At 57.1% G+C, this 18,158-nt stretch overlaps 2 protein-coding genes across 5 annotated transcripts; one reads left to right on the top strand and one right to left on the bottom strand.

Moving 5' to 3' along the window:
* Positions 1–419: 419 nt before the first annotated feature.
* On the bottom strand, positions 420–9,105 carry SGTA (small glutamine rich tetratricopeptide repeat containing alpha). Of its 4 annotated transcripts, none has more exons than XM_030466604.1 (12): positions 9,047–9,105; positions 8,162–8,271; positions 7,120–7,223; positions 6,908–6,992; positions 5,858–5,957; positions 4,632–4,736; positions 4,335–4,470; positions 3,510–3,572; positions 3,078–3,115; positions 2,246–2,335; positions 1,819–1,942; positions 420–1,566 (listed from the first exon to the last, which is right to left on the bottom strand). In XM_030466604.1, the coding sequence occupies exons 1-11, from the start codon at positions 9,073–9,075 to the stop codon at positions 1,828–1,830; spliced, it is 975 nt and encodes a 324-aa protein (XP_030322464.1). In that variant the 5' UTR covers positions 9,076–9,105; the 3' UTR covers positions 420–1,566; positions 1,819–1,827. The 4 variants fall into 4 exon arrangements, with proteins under 4 accessions (XP_030322464.1, XP_030322465.1, XP_030322466.1 ...); XM_030466605.1 differs by having other exon boundaries at positions 420–1,316; XM_030466606.1 differs by lacking the exon at positions 9,047–9,105 and adding an exon at positions 8,909–8,947.
* Positions 9,106–9,368: 263 nt separating this feature from the next.
* THOP1 (thimet oligopeptidase 1) lies at positions 9,369–17,525 on the top strand. Its single transcript, XM_030466599.1, has 13 exons — positions 9,369–9,514; positions 9,920–10,123; positions 11,286–11,434; positions 11,755–11,862; positions 12,491–12,593; positions 12,718–12,878; positions 13,009–13,144; positions 13,244–13,610; positions 14,224–14,425; positions 14,509–14,695; positions 14,838–14,966; positions 15,210–15,346; positions 15,447–17,525. Exons 1-13 carry the CDS (start codon positions 9,499–9,501, stop codon positions 15,603–15,605), a joined length of 2,058 nt encoding a protein of 685 aa, XP_030322459.1. The 5' UTR covers positions 9,369–9,498; the 3' UTR covers positions 15,606–17,525.
* Positions 17,526–18,158: the final 633 nt, after the last annotated feature.

The raw sequence follows: 18,158 nt of genomic DNA, 5'->3' as shown, positions 1-18,158 counted from the left end.
AGCATCAAAATGATCCCAAAAACGATCCCAAGGGAGGAATCCCTGGCTGTGCTTTCCTCCTTCGGCACAATTCCTGAGCTTTTCCCTTCTGTGTCTGGAACCTCTCCTTTTAGAACAGAATATTTACTATTATTTTTTTTTTGGGTTACAAAAAAGCAGCTGGAGACAAAGGAAAGGTGAAGTTCCTGAAACCCCAGGAGCATTCCAGCAAGAACTGAAAAACCTGGGAGAGGAGGAAAAAATCCCCTCTGGAGGTTTTGCCTCACCCCAAGGGAGCAGAGCCCTGAGCTCACACAAGCCCTGGGCCTGCAGGCAAGAGGGAAAAGCAATAAAGTGTCCAAATATTTTATTCTTCACAAGTTACATGAACCACAGATCACTTCATGGAGCATTTACAAATTATTATTATTATTTTTTTAATATTCATTTCCAGACCCACCTGCTCACTCACACCCAGCTCTCCTCAAAGGGTCTCTTCCACCCTCAGCAGCTGCCATTGGGGTGCAAACAGAACCCCCCCAAACCACCACGTTAAAAACAACTCAGAGAGGGAGCTAAAAATCCCTTTTCTCAGCTCAAACCTCCCGGGGGGATCAGCTGGGAAAGCAGAGAGGAGGGGGCTGCAGGTGGATGGAGCTTTTCCTCCCCAGGGAGGGAATCCTGCTGGGATCCCTGGTGATCCAGAGCAGGGTTTGATCCCCTCTGCTCCCCCCATTCCACAGCCAACCAGGTTGGTTACTTACATGCATAAAAGACATTAAAAAAAAATAATAAAATAAACCAACAAACAAACAACCCCCCAAAATCCTTTTTGAACCCCCCCAGATCTTGCTGTCCCAACCTGATTACTTCACAGCTTGGATCACTCCCACCACAGAGCCATGATTATTACTGCACAAGGGATCGAGTTCTGCCAGGAGGGATGGAAGCCCAAGGAGCAGCAGCAGCAGCCCTGGGAATACTCTGCCTGGGCAAACACCCCCCTGCACCCCAACACCAACCTCCTGGCTGGGATAAAACCATGAAAAATCCCCTTCTGGGGAGGCAAAAAGGTCCTGGGAGCTCCAGAGTGAGCAAAGCCCCACGGGGAGGGAGATGAAACAGGGGTCAGGCAGGGCACCAACACTCCTCTGAAGTGGCTGGGGGGATGGAGAGCAGAGGTCCTGGAGTGAGGAGCATTTCCTTCTCCCAAAAAAAGGGGTTAAAAAATCCCCCAAGTAGCCAAGATGATAGAAATGTAAGAGAGTGGTTAAATTGTCTGAGTCTCTTTAGAAAGACTGAGGGTGTTCAGCTGGCTGGTGTTCAGCTGGCTGGATCTTCCAGAAGAGAGAGAGAGAGGAAAAAATAAAATAAAATAAAATAAAAAGACTAATGGGGAGGTTGAGGGATGAAGGGAAGTGTGAATCTGTCTTCAACATGCAGGGCAGAGAAAGTGGTTGGGTTTTCCATTCTTTTTTTTCCCCTCCCTCCCCCCCCATCTCTTGGACACTTCCAAAACTCAAGAAATGGCAACACGCACATGGCTTCCAGTTTGTAAAGCAAAGAACAGGGGTCCCAGGGACTGCACTGCAGAGACAGGGAGACAAGAGTGGCAAATTCAGTCTTTCAGACCAGAAATTGTCCCTTCCAACCCCCCCTGAAACACAGACAAGGGGTTGGGCAGCCCTGAGAGGGAAACTCTCCCTCCCTGCTCCTCAGGGCTGAGCCCTGGAGCAGAGAGACCCCAACCTGCACGGAAGGGACCCCCCCAAACTGCTCCAGTGAAAGCATCAGGAGGATTTCTGCAGGCAAAGAGCTGGATCCCCAGGAATTCCTCACCTGGAGGGCTCATTCCTGCTGATCCTCATTACTGGCACTTGGAGTTCGACTCCTGATCTGGCTCCGGAGCTGCTCTATGAGTTCTGGGTTCTGCTGCTGCATCTGCTGAGCAAACTGCTGGCCCCTGGAGGAGAGAAAAAAGGAGCCAAAGCCCCCCCTGAGTGCCCTGCACGCAGCCTGGGGCCAGGAAATTCCCCACAGCCCCCTCCCCAAAAGAGGCAGTTCCACACCCAAAGGCTGAGCCTTCCTCAGCAGGAAATTGATTGGTTTTCTGTTCATTTCTCAGGTTCACTTTTCTGGTCATTTCTCAGGTTCACTTTTCTGGTCATTTTTCTGGTTCACTTTTCTGTTAATTTCTCAGGTTCATTTCACCCCCCCCACACCCCAAAATCCAGGTCCTGCCTGCAGCACCCCCAGCTCTACTCACGCCTGTATGAGGCTGGCGAGGTCGTTGGTGGAGGGGGTGGTGCCCGTGGCCCCCATGGCATTGTGACCCCCAGAAATCATCCCTGACATCCTGCAGGAAGAGGAGGCAAAGCTCAGGGCAGGAAAAACCCAAGCAAACGCAGAGGAGTTGCTGGGTTTGTGCTGGGAGGGCAGTGGGAGCAGGGAGTTGTCCCCACGGGATTTTCCCTTCAGGAGCAGCCCCAACACTGACCCAAAGTGCAGGAACTTTTATCATCTTGTCAGTCACTGCATTCCCAGAGATTCCTCCTCCCCCTTCCCAGTGCAAGCCCCACGTTCCCAGGACCTCAGCTGGAAGCAGGAGATGGGAACATGGCCCAAGGTGCAGCCCGTGAGCCAAGCTGCCTGTGAAGAGCCCACCAGCAGCTCCTCTGCCCCTCTGGGCACTCAGAATTTCATCTGTATTCACTTTATAACTTTATTTTTCATTCATTTCACTTTATGACTACCCAAGCACCTCACAGTCATTGGGGGGAATTGATCCCCAAAGCACAAAGAATGGGAATTTACCCTGGCTGAGCTGGGAGAACCTGACCCCAGCACCCCACAGCCCAAAAGTGTCCCCTGAGTTCCCAATCCCAGTGCCACAGCCCCTCCTGCCAACATTCTGACCAAGCTCCCTCTTCAGTGCTCAAAATAAACACCAGCTCAAGTGACAGGGCTGGTTTGGAGGCTGCCCACCCTGCTCTGACCCCAGCACCTTCTCCCTCCCACCACCACCACACCTCCTGCAAACACTGCAAACCACCCAGAACCCCAGACAATTCAAAGAGAAAATCAAAGACCCAACTTACAGCTGCTGTACTTGGGGGTTGTTCATTAGGTTAGAGGCCTGGTTAGAGAGGGGAGAAAAAAAATAAATAAATTCTTACACCCTGTTTAGTCAGCAGTGACTGGGGAGAGGTGCAGGTGTTGTGCCATTCAGCCACACACAAAGACAAGGCAGAAAGGCTTGGAAACAGCTCAACAGGACAAAAACAGCTGAGAGAAGCAGAGTGCCACACACAGGCACCCAGCACATGGCAGGGGGAAGCCTGCAAAGAAATCTCTGGCTTTTTATTTGACCTTCATGAAGCAGCAGCAGCAGCAGAAACCCAGGCAGGAAACAAAAAAACCCCAAATCTGCCCCAAAGGAGCTCCCTGTGCCAGGGACTGCTGGATCCCATCCCAAAGAGACCACGGGCCAGAGCAGGCAGAGCCTGGCTGGGATTTGGGGCCACATTTACCATGCTCATGAAGCCAGGGTTGTTCAGCAAGCCTGCTAAATCGAAGCCTCCGGGGCCGCCCGTCTGTGGGGACAAAAAACAGGAGAGAGAAATGATGTCCCCCCCTTCCTGGTGCCACAAGGAGCTCTAACACTTCATTCCCAGGGTTATCAGAATGTCCCTTTCAGTCCTGACAAACTCTGCACAGGTCCAGCTGGAAAGCTCCCTGACAGCCCGAGGGGATGAGGCTGAGGGAGTCAGTGTGGGTCAGGCTGCCACCAGCTGACCCCCCCCCCCCCCCCAACAACCAATTAACAACCAATTAACAACCAATTAACCCCCCTGCCACATTAAAGGCACCCAGCCCAGCCCCTCTGCACTGCAGGGGTCTCTGGAAAATTAAAACCCCCTTCCAAATGATAAAGATGTCTCTGCACTGAGCATGGCAGCAGAGCACTCACCAGCTCTCTGGCTGGGAAAGCTCCCAGGTTTCTTTTAAGAGGAGAAAAAAATCTTTTTTTTTTAAGAAAAAAGAAAAGTAGCAGCCCTTTTGGTACTGCTAACAGGACAAAAAAAGACAAAGAAAGGCTGAGTCCTAGGAGCAGTGACTTTAGAAAAGGTGCTTAAGGCAAAAGTGCTGTTCCAACACCCTCCTCCTCCTCAGCTCCCCCAGGAGCCCAGGGTGTCAGAGGGGCTGCTCCCTGCACCTCTCCTCCCCTCACTCCCCTCTGATTTGTATTTATTCTCATCACAGCCTGCACTCTCTGCAGCCCAGAGCCTTTTTCTGTGTGTGTGTGTGCTCTCCCCCCAAGCCCCAGATACAGAGCATTTCACTTCAGAACTCACTGGGCTGGGAGTCTCCATTTTCTGCTCAGCAATTTTCAGGTTGGATTTGTAGGTTTCGTTGTCTGGATCCAACTCCAGAGCTTTTTTGTAGTAAACAACAGCTTCTGTGTGTTTGTTTAAACTGGAGAGGGCCAAGCTAGGCAGGTGGAAACAAGAAATAAAAATAAAACCCAAGAGCCACAGAGTTAGAGAAGCCCTCGGAGCTTTCCTGCCCCCCCTGACACCCCAGGCAGCCCCAGACTGCCAGGGGGGGCTGTGGGATGAAAATCCCAGCAGAAACTCCATGCTCTGACTTACCCCATCCTGCCATAAGCTTTGCTGTAGTTTGGGTCAATGCCAATGGCTCTTTCACAGTCTCTGACTGCCCCAGCATAATTCCCTAGTTTACTGTAGGCAGCAGCTCTGGAGGGGATGGAGAAAGAGGAGGAGAAAAGCTTTATCAGCTGGGAAATGCTGAGCAAGGTCACCCCGAGGCCTTTCCCAGAGTCTCCTCTTATCAAAGGGGAAAAAAAAAATAATATATGATTTTTTGACACAAATCCAGGCCAGGCAGCTGCTGCCCAAACCCCCCCAGGCTCCCCCCCTGCGTGCTCAGAGCCCCTTCTGACCTCTGACAATGCTCCATCCACCTCCCCACACAAAAAAGAGGGAAAAAAAGTGGTTTTGAGGCTCCTTCCATCCTCATTCTCCCAGGAAACTGCCCAAGGGACTGACCCTCCCCCAGCTCAAAGCATCACTTTTTAGTTGAATTGTTTGGTGCCTCCCCAGGTCAGCAGAATGTGAAACATCTCATGTTTACTCCTGCTCAGCAGAAACCCAACCAAATCCTGACCCCAAGCCTGATTTATTTAACAGGTGCCTTAAAAACACCTCTGACACTGAAGAAAAAAAGAAGAAATTCCCTTGCACACCCAATCTTGCACAGACTCCAAACTCATCCTCAGAAGGAGCCTCCCTTCTTTTTATCCCCACCTCAGCCTCTCAAACCCAGGCTCCCAACCTCACTTGGAGGTCATTAGAGGAGAGAAAACCATTTCTTGGCATCCTCACCTCTCCTCAAGTGCCTGATAGAGTTTGGTTTCCACACCCACATCCTATCTGGGGATGCCAGGGCAGGGAACTGGCAGCAGGCACAGGGAAGGGAGCTTAAAAACCACCCCAAAAGGGCGAAGAACACAAAGAGCAGCCCCAGAATGGGTAAAAAGAGAGAGGAAAAGGGAAAAGAGGGGGAAGGGGGAAAAGAGGGGGAAGGGGAAAAGAGGGGGGAAAGGGGAAAAGAGGGGGGAAAGGGGAAAAGAGGGGGGAAAGGGGAAAAGAGGGGGGAAAGGGGAAAAGAGGGGGGAAAGGGGAAAAGAGGGGGGAAAGGGGAAAAGAGGGGGGAAAGGGGAAAAGAGGGGGAAAGGGGAAAAGAGGGGGGAAAGGGGAAAGAGGGGGAAAGGGGAAAAGAGGGGGAAAGGGGAAAAGAGGGGGAAAGGGAAAAGAGGGGGGAAAGGGGGAAAGGGGTGGAGAAAGGTCCTGGGTACCTGTTGCAAAAGTAGACAGCATTGGATGGATTTAAATCAATTGCTTTTCCATAGAAGGACACAGCAGCTTCAAAGTTTTCTGCCTTCATTTGTTCATTTCCTGAAGAGGAGGTGGAAAAAAATCTCATTATTAACAAGTGAACAAAACGGGGACAAAGAGCAGTGAGGGGCCAGGAGCCCTGTTCCACTTCAGAAAATGGAACAGGAGAGAGAAATCAGCTGCCTGCAGCTCCCTGGGCAACCCCACTGCCAGCAAGGGACCTGGGGAGCAGCAACTCCTGACCATGGAACCCCAAAAACCACAGAATCACAGAATGGGCTGGGTTGGAAGGGACCTCAGAGATCACCAAGTCCAACCCTTGATCCACTCCCCCCGTGGTTCCCAGCCCATGGCACTCAGTGCCACATCCAGGCTCTTTGGAAAGATCTCCAGACACGGAGAATCCACTCCTTCCCTGGGCATTCCAGTGTCTGATCACCCTCTCTGCAAAGAATCCTTTCCTAATATCCAACCTAAACCTCCCCTGGCAGAGCTGAAGCTCTGCCAGGGGAGGTTTAGGTTGGATATTAGGAAAAAATTCTTTAGTCCGAGCCCTCTTATCCCACTGATACCTCCCCGACCCCCCCCTGGCTCCAACCTCCTTTCAGGGAGTTGCAGAGAGTGATGAGGTCTCCCCTGAGCCTCCTCTTCTCCAGCCTCAACACCCCCAGCTCCCTCAGCCCTTCCTCACAGCAATTCTGCTGGATCCCTTCACAGCCTCCTTGCTCTTCTCTGGACCTGCTCCAGCACCTCAAGCTCCTTCCTGAGGGGCTGAGGGGCCCAGAACTGGACACAGGACTCAAGCTGTGGCCTCACAGAATCCCCCCAGGAGGTGCTGAGGCCCCCCCAGAGCAGCCCCGTGCTCTGTGCTGGCTCAGGGCAGCTCTGCAGCAGAGAGAAGGTGACAGAGGGAGAGGAAATGCTCTGAGGCAGCAAAACTCTGCCAAGCTGCCCCCATTCCTCCCAGTCCAAGCATTCCCCAGCCCCTCTCCCTGCCCCTGGCTCCTCACCTTCAGTCTTCAGCCTTTCAGCCTCAGCTACATCATCTTCTGAGGGGCTGACAGGCTCTGAGTTTGTCCTGCTCTGCTCAGGCTCCTGCCAAGGAAAAGGAGATGAGGATTCCCACAGGGATGTCCCAGCCTGCCCCAATCCCAAACCCTTTCCCTCCCCCAGCAGCTTCTTCCTTTGGCTGCTCCAGTGGGAACCTTTCCTTTTTTTTCACCTTTCCTACAGCAGCTTCAAAGATTTCTGGCAGGGTCTGGGACACAGCCAGGCCCTGGTCTTCCAGGGAGACCCCAAAAGCTGTTTCCAGGCACTGGATGGCCACTGGGGGGGAAAAAGAGGCAAAAAAATCAGCATTCCCCCCTAAAAATGTAAATACTGAGCCTCCCCCACACACACCTTTTCTTTTTTTCCCCCATTTTCACACCAGCTTTTCTTTTTTCCCCATTTTCACCACCCCTTTTTTCCCCCATTTTCACACCAGCTTTTCTTTTTTCACCATTTTCACCACCCCTTTTTTTCCCCCCCATTTTCACAACTCCTTTTTTTCCCATTTCCACACCAGCTTTTCTTTTTTCCCATTTCCCCAACACCTTTTCTTTTTTTTTTTCCATTCCCACAACATTTTTTCTTTTATTTTTCCCATTTCCCCAACACCTTTTTCATTTCTTTCTGTTGAACGTACCAGGAAAATAAAAACAAAACAACCCCAAACCATGCACCTCAAAGCAGACAATTCCTCAGCCCAAACTCAGGATTTTGGGCCATAACCTCATGATTTTCAGGGCTGGGGATGCAGCCACCCCCCTCCTCCTGCCTCAGCCAGGAACATCCCCACCAACCTGCAGAGGTTCTGCCCTCTCCTTCCTGGCACAGAGGGCAAAGATTAAACCATAAGCTCCTTAAGGGGATCTTTTAAGATCCCCAGGGATCAGTGCAGCCCCCACCCCATGGCCAGGCTGAGGAAAAAAAGCATTTTGGGAGCAGAAAGGGAAAAGCAGAACCCACTCCCAGGCAGCTCCCAGCCCACACTCCCCACTCCTTCAAGAAATAAAGGTTTTAAGCTGTGAGCCCAGGCTCGGGGGGACTTTTAATCCCTTTCCTCAAAGGAGACACCAAGAAACCAGCTGAGGAAGCAGCATCCCCCCTGGCCTGGGAACCTCCTCCAGAAGGGGAATTCCTCTCAGATCCTGAGCAAGGTTTGGGGCCAGGGAGAGGAGTCAGAAACAGCCAAACATCCCCAGGGGAAAGGAGGCACCAACCTTCCAGGCTCTCCTGAGCATCTGCAGAGAGGCCCCCGTCCTGCAGCTGGTGGTGCAGGAACTGGATGATGGAATAAGCCAAACGCTTCTGCTCTGCCATCCTGGGGGGGCTTAAAAAAAAAAAAAAAGAAATTAAAAGAAAAAATTAAAAAGAAATCCCCAATCTGTCAGAAGAAGTGATGGGAAAAAAGAAAAAAAACTTCTGGGAAACCAAAACCCCGTGGAGGGGGCGAACTCCTCAGGCTTTGGTGTCCCCTCTCCAGCCTCAGATCCCTGACCAGGGAGCCCCCGAGGTGCCCGGGGAGCCCCAAAGGTGCCCGGGGAGCCCCAAAGGTGCCCGGGGAGCCCCAAAGGTGCCCGGGGAGCCCCCGAGGTGCCCGGGGAGCCCCTGGGCTACCGAACCCCCTCGGGGTGGCCCGGGCGGGCGAGCTGAGCCCCGCGGGACCCACACAAAGGGGGGAGCGGGGGCTCCGGGGCTCTGCAGCCACGGAAAGAGAAATTAAACCCTGAAAAACCCCGTCCGGACAGCCCTGACCCACCAGAACCACCAGAACCCACCGGAACCACCAGAACCCACCGGGACCCACCAGAACCCACCGGGACCACCCCCGGGACCTGAACGGAGGCCGGCACTGCGGGAAGGGATGAAGGGGGGGTCGGTACCGGGCTCCCAGCACCGCCGAACCCCCGGAGCTCCCCGCCCACCCCCGGCCGGCACCACAACACCGGGCCCGGCCCGGCCCGTACCGAACCGCGGGGGAGGGAAGCTCCGAACCCTCCCAGGACAGCGGGAGACCCCCGGGCCGCACCGGAGCACAGGAGGGAAGGGGGAAGCGGGGTCCCGGCCCGGTTGGGTTCGGTTCGGGTCCCCCCGGCCCCGCTCACCTCCGCCGGGCGGGCTCTGCACTGCGCATGCGCCCCCGCCCCTCGCTTGACGGCGGAGGGGGCGGGGCTGGAGGCCGGAAGTGCCGCTCTAGCCCCACCCCCGGAGGAGTTGGGGGTTTGGGGTTTTAACCATCGAGAGGAGCCGTTGCCATGGGAACGGGCGGGTTGGGGATGCGGGGATCCCGGGGAGCTGCTGCCCCGCAGAGGATGAGGATCCCCCCCCCTCTCCCTTCCTTCCCTTCACCCCCGGGGTGAGGCATGGGGGGAAAAAAAAAAAAAAAAGAAAAAGAAAAAGAGGCCTCGGTCCTCCTGGCTCCCAGAATGCCCCGGTGTAGCCGCTCTCTCCGCCCGTCTCGCTGGTTGGGGCACATGCTCTGTGCCCGGGGCCGGTGCCGTTTCCTCTCGGTCTCCTCAGCAGAACGGGACCTCCCGGTACCCCCCGCACCCCCAGCATGGCCCCCCCGACAGGTACCGAGAACTGGGGGGGGAGACGGGGAGGGCGGCGGAGGGGAGAGACGGGGGGGGGATGGAATCGGGAGGGGGAGGAGGAGGAGAGACCCCCCAGGGGCTTGGGGGGGGTTGGGGGTCCCCTCACAGCCCCCCGGGGCCTGGGGACAACCCTGGGGACAACCCTGGGGACCCCCCCGGGCCAGGGGCCCCCGGCAGGGGCTGCGGGAATCGGGTTTCTGCGAAGGGCTTGGGATGGGTGAGGGGAAACCGATCCCGGTGCGGAGTCCTGGGCTCTGGGGGGACACCAGGGAAAGGGGTTAGGGGGGGTCTGTCCTCTCGGGGCTCTCATCCATCCAGCCCCACACACACACGTCCCGGGTGGGTCTTTCCCCACGCTGAGCTCTGCTCCCGGTTCTCCTCCAGGGAATGTCGTGGACAGCCAAGCCCCCCGGCTCCTGGAGAACCAACTGCGCTGGGACCTGAGCGCCGAGCAGATCGAGGCCATGGCAGCCGAGCTGACCGAGAGGACCAAGCTGGTGTACGACCGGGTGGGGTCCCAGGAGCAGGGGGAGGTGTCCTACGAGAACACCCTCAAGGCTCTGGCAGACGTGGAAGTGGAGTACACGGGTGGGTACCCCCAGGAGGGGGCACTGCCTCTCCAGACAGCCCCGTGGGCACTCAGATGGTGCTTTTGTGTGGAGGGGTTTCTCCTCTCTGCTCTCAGCTCCTGTTTTTTTTTCCTTCCCTTGGCTCCCTCTGCAGGGTGGGGGGTTCTTGGTTTGGGGTTTTTTTGGGGTTTTTTGTTTGGTTGTTTTTTTGTTTCCCAGCTGATGTTTTAAGTACAAAGAGTTGAGAAACCTGGAATGGAAGAGCCAGGATGGTGCTTTGGGAGGAGCAGCCTGGTGCTCAAGGTTGTCTCCTTTGCTTTCAGCATCTGTGGGGACAAATCCTGCCTGGGATCATCCCAGAAACCTTTTTCCAACTTCTCTTCCCAGGCAGTCTGTAAACATCTCTCCATGCCTCTTCTTTAAACCCTGCTGTCACTTCAGGGGGGGTTATGTGTGCAGCAGGGTGATGTGGGGGCAATTTGCTGGGGTCGTTAGCTCTCCACCTAATTACTCACAGCAGGGGTTGGGGGGCACAGCCAGGCAGCCCCCTCGTGGTGTCCTGGCCACTCATGTGGGGCTGTGTCACATCTGGCTGAAACAGAAGCCTCTGCTTGCTTCTCTCTGGCTTCTTTTTCCTCAAATGAGTGGAAAAAAACCAGAAACCCCCCCAAAAAAAATCTCTTGCAGAGCCCCTCCTAAGGGGTGGTGTGAGTGGCAGCACAGCAGTCAGAACATCCCAGGGCAGCAGAGAGGAGCTGCCTGCTCACCTCCTGCTGGCTCAGAGTCCTCCTGCTGGACGTTTGTGCTCTGAGGGGTGGAGTTGCCAGCAGGGAATATTTTCCTGGATTTCCCTCCTGGAACCAAAACCTGTCAGGAGGAGCAGAGCTGGGAGGGAGGTGGGGGCTGCAGCACTGCTGTGTCCCTCTCAGCCTCCTCCTCCTCCAAGGAGAGGAGCTGCTGCCTCTCTGGCTGCCAGTGCAGAACTCCTGGGGCCTGAGGGGTGTGGAATTCCTGGGAATTCTGTTGGGAAGGGGGGATGCAGTGGGACAGCAGCAGGAGCTGCACCCAGCAATGGGGGAGGGGGTGGCTCTGGGTCCCCTCTCACTCCCACTCAGCTTCTGGGACACCAAAGCTTTGGCTTTCCCTGTGACCCCCCCTCCCTCCCTCCCCTCTCTTCCCAGTCCACCGGAACATGCTGGATTTCCCCCAGCACGTCTCTCCCTGCAAGGACATCCGGGCAGCCAGCACTGAGGCTGACAAGAAGCTCTCAGAGTTTGATGTGGAGATGAGCATGAGGCAGGATGTGTACCAGAGGATTGTCTGGCTCCAGGTGTGTGTGTGGGGGGTGTTCAGGAGGCTGCTGTCTGTGGTTCCCCCCTCAGGGCACTGGAATCTCCTGGAGTGACACCAAAGCCTTGTCCCTTCTCCCAGAGCTCAGAAGGGAATGATCCCAAGGCAGGGGTCACTGTGTGGTCACAGCAGAATGGTTCTGCTGGTAGTGGGAAGGGGGGAGCTGGGGTTGGGGGGAGGGTTGGAGGGCTCTGCCCCCAGCTCAGGACCTCACAGGGGGTTTGCCTCTGCTTCTGGGTCACAAAACCCCACAGGGAACCCACTCCCTGATCCTGCTGTTCCCTGGGTTTGGCTCCACAGGAGAAAGCAGAGAGTGCTTCTCTGAAGCCTGAAGCAAAGAGATACCTGGAGAGGCTGATCAAACTGGGCAAAAGAAATGGCCTCCACCTCCCCGAGGAGACACAGGAGGTGAGAGCAGAGAGCTGAGAGGAAGCAGGGGGGGCTGGCAGGGTGGGCAGGGGGAGGGGGCTCAGCCTCCTGAATTTGGCTCCTGATTCGTGGGCCTTGTGTCTCTGCCCAACATTTTCCTCTCCACAGAAGGGGATGGGTTGGACACTGGGGGTTGGGGAGCTCCCTAAGGGGTGCTGGGAGTGGCACCTGCTCCCCACATGCCCAGGGATGGGCAGGGGGTGTCCCCCTGGAGCTGGGGGGGGCAGCTGAGCTCCTCGGGGTCTCCCTCTCCTGTGCTGGCACATGGAGCTCAAAGCTGCCTTGAAAATAGAGGAGGAGGGGAGATGAAAGAAGGGCAGAGGAGGTTGCTGCTTAAATAACCTGCAGCTCCTGAGCTGGCAGGAGAGAGCTGGAGGTTTGCTGAGGCAGCTGCCTCCCCCCAGGTGTGTGCCCAGGCAGCCTCTGCTCCCCAGGAGCTCCCTGCAGTTAATTCTGCAGCTTTGCCTTTGGATAAAAGCCAAGTGGGGAGTGCTGGGCAGCTCAGCAGGAGTGCTGCTGCCTGCAGATGGGGAACAGGGCTGCTCAGCTTCCCCCCCCCTCCCTCCCCCCGGGGCTGAGTTTTCTCTCCTCATCTCTTATTTTGAAGAAAATCAAAGCTATTAAGAAAAAGCTGAGTGTCCTCTGCATCGACTTCAACAAGAACCTCAACGAAGACACCACTTACTTGCCCTTCTCAAAAGAGGAACTTGGTATGGAGCTCTCCAGCTCATTTCTCTGCTGGTTTGGTCCTCAGTGCCTGGATTCTTCTGGCCAAGGACCAAGAGCCTGTTCCTGAGCTGGTTTTCCATCACCCCTCACTCTTTGTTTTCCCAGGGGGGCTCCCTGAGGACTTCCTGAACTCCCTGGAGAAGACAGAGGATGGCAAGCTGAAAGTCACCTTGAAATACCCACACTATTTCCCTCTCCTGAAGAAGTGCTACGTCCCTGAGACGAGGAGGAAGGTGGAGGAAATGTTCAACTCCAGGTGCAAAGAGGTAGGGGGGTCAGGGGGGTCCAGCCCAGCTGGGGTTCTGTCTTGCCACACTTGGGGCCTCGCGGTTCCTTTCTCACCCACTTTGTGGTTGTCCTTCTCACTCCATTCTTTGTCCCCACTCCACCTTGCAGGAGAATTGCCTGATCCTCAAGGAGCTGGTGGATTTACGTGCTCAGAAAGCCAACCTCCTGGGCTTCAGCACCCACGCTGACTTTGTCCTGGAGATGAACATGGCCAAGAGCAGCCAGACCGTGGCCACCTTCCTGGGTAGGGCACTGGGAAGGCCGGGGAGGAGCCTGGGGGGAGCTTTGCTGCTCTCCCCCCCCTCCCCCAAGCACTCCTCACCCACCTTGCTTTCATTCCTAGATGAGTTGGCCCAGAAGTTGAAACCCCTGGGGGAGAAGGAAAGAGCTGTGATCCTGGACCTGAAGAAGAAGGAATGTGAGAAGCGTGGCCTGGAGTTCGACGACCGCATCAACGCCTGGGACATGCGCTACTACATGAACCAGGTGGAGGAGACCAAGTACAGCGTGGACCAGAACCTCCTGAAGGAGTATTTCCCCATGCAGGTGGTCACCACGGGCCTCCTGGCCATCTACCAGGAGCTGCTGGGCCTCACCTTCCACCTGGAGGAGAAGGCTCAGGTGTGGCACGAGGACGTGCAGCTCTACACGGTGAGGGACGCCTCATCTGGGGAGACCATTGGGAAGTTCTACCTGGATCTGTATCCAAGGTGAGGCCTTGGGAGGAGGAAGAGGAGGAGGAGGGGGAGGAGAGGGAGGGGGAGGAGGAGGAAGAGAAGAAGGAGGAGGAGGAAGGGGAGAAGGAGGAGGAGGGGAAGGAGCAGGAGGAGGAGGAGAGGGAGGAGGACGAAGAGGAGGAGGAGGAAAAGGAGGAGGAAGGGGAGAAGGAGAGGAAGGAAGAGGAGGAAGAGGAGGAGGGCTGGGGCAGGGGGAGCAGAGCCACCACGTGTCCCAGGGCAGAAGAGTGGCCCAGTGGCACATGAGGCCATTAGGGAGTGAGGTGGCTCCAGCAGGGCTGTCCCAGCAGCACTGGCGGGTGTCACCTCCCTCGTTGGCTTTGGGGGACATTTAGTTTGGGGGTATCAGGAAGAATTTCTTCACTGGAAGAGTGTGCTGAGGCATTGGCACAGCTGCCCAGGGCTCTGGTGGTGTCCCCAGCCCTGGATGTGACACAGAATCTGCAGAGCTGGGGGGGTGGTTTGGTGGCTGTGGGTTGGGGAGGTCTCCAACTTTTCTGCTTTCTGTACAAACCACATAAAAGCAGCCTGCTCCTGGCTGCTGGGGGGTGAGGATCCCTCTGACAGCCCTCTCTCCCCTGCCCAGGGAGGGGAAGTATGGCCATGCAGCCTGCTTTGGCCTCCAGCCTGGCTGCCTCCTGCCCGACTCCAGCCGCCAGATCTCGGTGGCAGCCATGGTTGCCAACTTCACCAAACCCACCCCAGATGCCCCTTCCCTGCTGCAGCACGACGAGGTGGAGACTTATTTCCATGAGTTTGGGCACGTCATGCACCAGCTCTGCTCTCGGGTGAGGCCTGGCAGGGGGGTCACTCGGGTGCCTTTCCCCTTCCCTGACACCCCCAGGGCTGAGCTCTCCCTCTCCTCTCCCAGGCGGAGTTTGCCATGTTCAGTGGGACACACGTGGAGAGGGACTTCGTGGAGGCACCATCCCAGATGTTGGAGAACTGGGTGTGGGAAAAGGAGCCCCTGCTCAGGATGTCCAGGCACTACAAAACTGGCAGCCCCATCCCTGATGAGCTGCTGGAGAAGCTCATCAAATCCCGGCAGGCAAACACGGGTGGGTCCTGCTGGAGAGGAGGGGGGGGATGAACCTCACCATGGTGTCCCCTGTGCCTGGGGAGGGGGGAAGGGGACCCTCGGGGACCCTCGGGGAGCAGGCTGGCTCAGGAGCTCCCTTTCCCTCCTCTCTCCACCCCCAGGGCTCTTCAACCTGCGCCAGATCGTCCTGGCCAAGGTGGACCAAGCACTGCACACCCAGCCCAAGGCTGACCCCGTGGAAGTGTTTGCCCAGCTCTGTGAGGAGGTGCTGGGGGTCCCTGCCACCCCAGGTAAGGGGGGGCTGGGGGTCCTGCTGTCCCTCTGGCCTGCACGCTGGCCTCAGCGTTTCCTTTTCAAGGCCAGGCTGAATGGGGACAATTTCTGCTGGCTCCAGGAAAAGCAGAGCTGAAACCCTGCAAAAAGAGCTGGAAAGTTCTTCCCTGTTTCCCAGGGGAATGAGCTGACCCCTGCTGTGTCTCCTGCACACGAGGGGGGGTCCTGTTAATGTCCCTTCCCCTTCCTTTGCCTCCCAGGTACAAACATGCCTGCTACCTTTGGCCACTTGGCTGGTGGCTACGATGCCCAGTACTATGGCTACCTCTGGAGTGAGGTGTACTCCATGGACATGTTCCACACACGCTTCAAGCAGGAGGGAATCATGAACTGCAAGGTAGGGAGGACAGCTGGGCCTGGCATGGGACAGGGATGGCAGGGGAGGTGGCTTTGGTGGCAGGGTGGGTGTCCTACACGTAGCCTCTCTCTCCTGGCAGGTGGGGATGGATTACAGGAACTGCATCCTGCATCCTGGGGGTTCCCTGGATGCTTCTGACATGTTGAGGAAGTTCCTGGGCCGTGATCCCAAGCAGGATGCCTTCCTGGCCAGCAAGGGACTGAAGGTGGAGAGCAACTCACTGCCTTCTGCCTGCTGAGAAGCTGCTCCAGCCCCTTCCAGTCCCCCCAGCTCCGTGTTCCACACACCCCTTCCCCTCAGGCCACGCAGTTCCTGCTGTTTCTGTCTCCAAACTCCTCCTGGGCCAGCCCTGCCTGGAGCAATTCCTCCAGGATCCTGCTCCCAGCTCACCCTGGGCTTCAGGAGCTCAGCCCTGGCCCCAGGGCTCTCTGGTGTCAGCCCTGCACCAGGAGCTGAATTGCCTTTGTCACCTCCCTGAGGGGACAGGCCTGGCACAGCCCAGGTGAATTGGCTGAACTTTGAGCCTGGTGTCTGCACAAGGGTGAGGTTCAGCCTTGTTCCCAGCTGGGAAGAGGGTGAGAGGATTGAATCATGGTTTTAAAAATCCCTTCTTTTTAAGAAATGGGATGTCCCTCCGGGCTGGGCTGGTTTGGGGACACAGAAGTGTCCTGAGAAGCTGCAGTGGCTCCTGCTCTCCTTGTCTGTGGGCTGTGGAATAAAGATGGGGAGATCCCAGAGTGTAAAACCCCAGAACATCTTTGCTCTCAGCCCTTCCTGGGGTGACCAGGACAGCTCTTCCCAGCACAGGGGCAGCGTGGCCGTGTCCCTGCGTGTTGTCCCCTTCCCTGGGGACATCTCAGGGGCAGCTGCTGCCCTCTGGACTGGAGTGGTGGCAGTGGTGGGGGTGTTGCTATTGCTGTCACTGCTAAGCCAGGGTGGGACAGGGGAGGGCTGTGGAAAAACAAAAAATAAACAAACCAAAAAAACCCACCCCACCCTCAAGCAGCTTCAAAGAGCAGGGACAAAAATACCCAGGAGGCTGTGGTGACAGCCCCGGGTGTGGCACTGTGCCTGGGGACAGCAGCCAGCCCTGCACCCCCAGCCCATCTCCACAGCTGTTCCCTTGTCCCCAAGAACCCTAAAAGTGGTGCTGGGGGGGTGGGGGTGCATGGCAGGGATGGTCCCTGGGTGGGTGCTGATCCCAGGGCGTGATCCTGCAGGGATGGGGCTGGGAAGAGCTCGGAGCAGGCAGGGAGAGGCCTTGCAGAGGAGCCAGCAGCTCTCCCCAGCCCCAGCTGGGTGCTGGGCTCCAGCAGTTCCGGGTTCCTGGGGTCCCTTTTTTGGCCCCCATGAGGCTGAGGTTCTGCTCCCTGCAGCTCTTCCCCTCTGGTTTCAGCACACACAGAGGATCCTGGTGCTCCCTCCCACCCCCTTCCCTGGCCAGGGCCTCCTGGGGGAGCTGCCATCCCTCCCCAGGGTCCCCTTGCTGCAGCCCCCTCCCCACTGGGCTCTTCCCTTCCCCTCTGGGCTGTGGCTCTGCATCCTCAGCCCCGTGGGAGGACACTCATCCCACCTGCAGACAAGGTCCCTCTGTCACCTCCCTCCTCCAGACCCCCCCTGGTGCCATGGGCAGGCTGGTGACACCCCCCTGCCTGGTCCCCTCTTGCACTGTGACACGAGGATGGGGCTGGAAGCAGCCGGGTGGCTCCTTGGGACTTGCTGAGGCCACCTCGAGCCTCTTGTCCCCCCCCAGCTGTGTTTTGGGTGGATGTCCCCACACTGTGGGTGTTTTACAGTTTTACTGAACTTTCAGGGTTTTCTTTCACACCTCTCGAGGGAGAGAGCTGAAGAGGGGACTGCTCACTGTCCCCATGGAACTGTCCCCTGTCCCCCCTTCCCTGTGCCCCACCAGGCCCCTCCTCATCCCATCCCAGGCTGGGTTGGAAAGGTTGGGTTTAGGGTTTGGGGTTTTTTCCCCAGGTTTGGGTTTTATTTTTCCTGTTAACCTTTTTTAAGGGCAAACCAGGGTGTGAGTGTGAGTGGGTGTGAGTGTGAGTGGGTGTGAGTGTGCCACTCACCATGGTCCCATCCCACCCTGCTTGTTTCAAGGACTGGATCTCTAGGCAGTTCCCACCAATAAAGGTTTTTCCAAAGCCAACCTTTGCCTGGATCGGGTCCTGGATCGGGTCCTGGATCGGGTCCTGCTCCTGGGTGGTGCTGGGGATGCTTCTTCCCTGGTCCCTGCCAGGCTGGGGCAGCTGGGGGGTGAGTGCCCACCCCTCACCAGCACCCCAGCCCCCTGCACCAGGGATCCCATCCCACAAACACGGGGGTTGAGTGGCAGGCGCGGGGCGGCAGCGTGTTTGGGGTGAATCCCTGGGGAATCAGAGGCAGTGACCCCCCTGACCCCTGGGATTGGGTGGGCTGTGACCCCCCCGCCACCCCACACACCTGGGTGAAGAAGCTGTGGTCCAGCAGGTCCCTCAGGCCGGGCCGGGCAGTGGGCTGGGGGTGCAGCAGGCAGGAGATGAGGGTCTGAGCGTGGGGTGAGAGGTGGGGGCACGGGGGGTACCGCCCCGCACGGATCTGCTGGAACAGCTCCTGCAGGGGGGATGCCTCAAACGGGGGGCTGCCCGTCAGCAACATGTACCTGGGGGGGGATCCAGCTGCTCAGAGAGGCCAAGAGCCCCCCACTCACCCACCCACCCACCAGGTCCCCACTTACGTGGCACAGCCCAGGGCCCAGATGTCCGAGGGCACCCCGTGCCCCCTGCGGTCCAGCACCTCTGGG

This window comes from Calypte anna, chromosome 28, assembly GCF_003957555.1.
Source record: "Calypte anna isolate BGI_N300 chromosome 28, bCalAnn1_v1.p, whole genome shotgun sequence".
NCBI lineage: Eukaryota > Metazoa > Chordata > Aves > Apodiformes > Trochilidae > Calypte > Calypte anna.
This window is presented reverse-complemented; position numbering and strand designations above follow the sequence as displayed.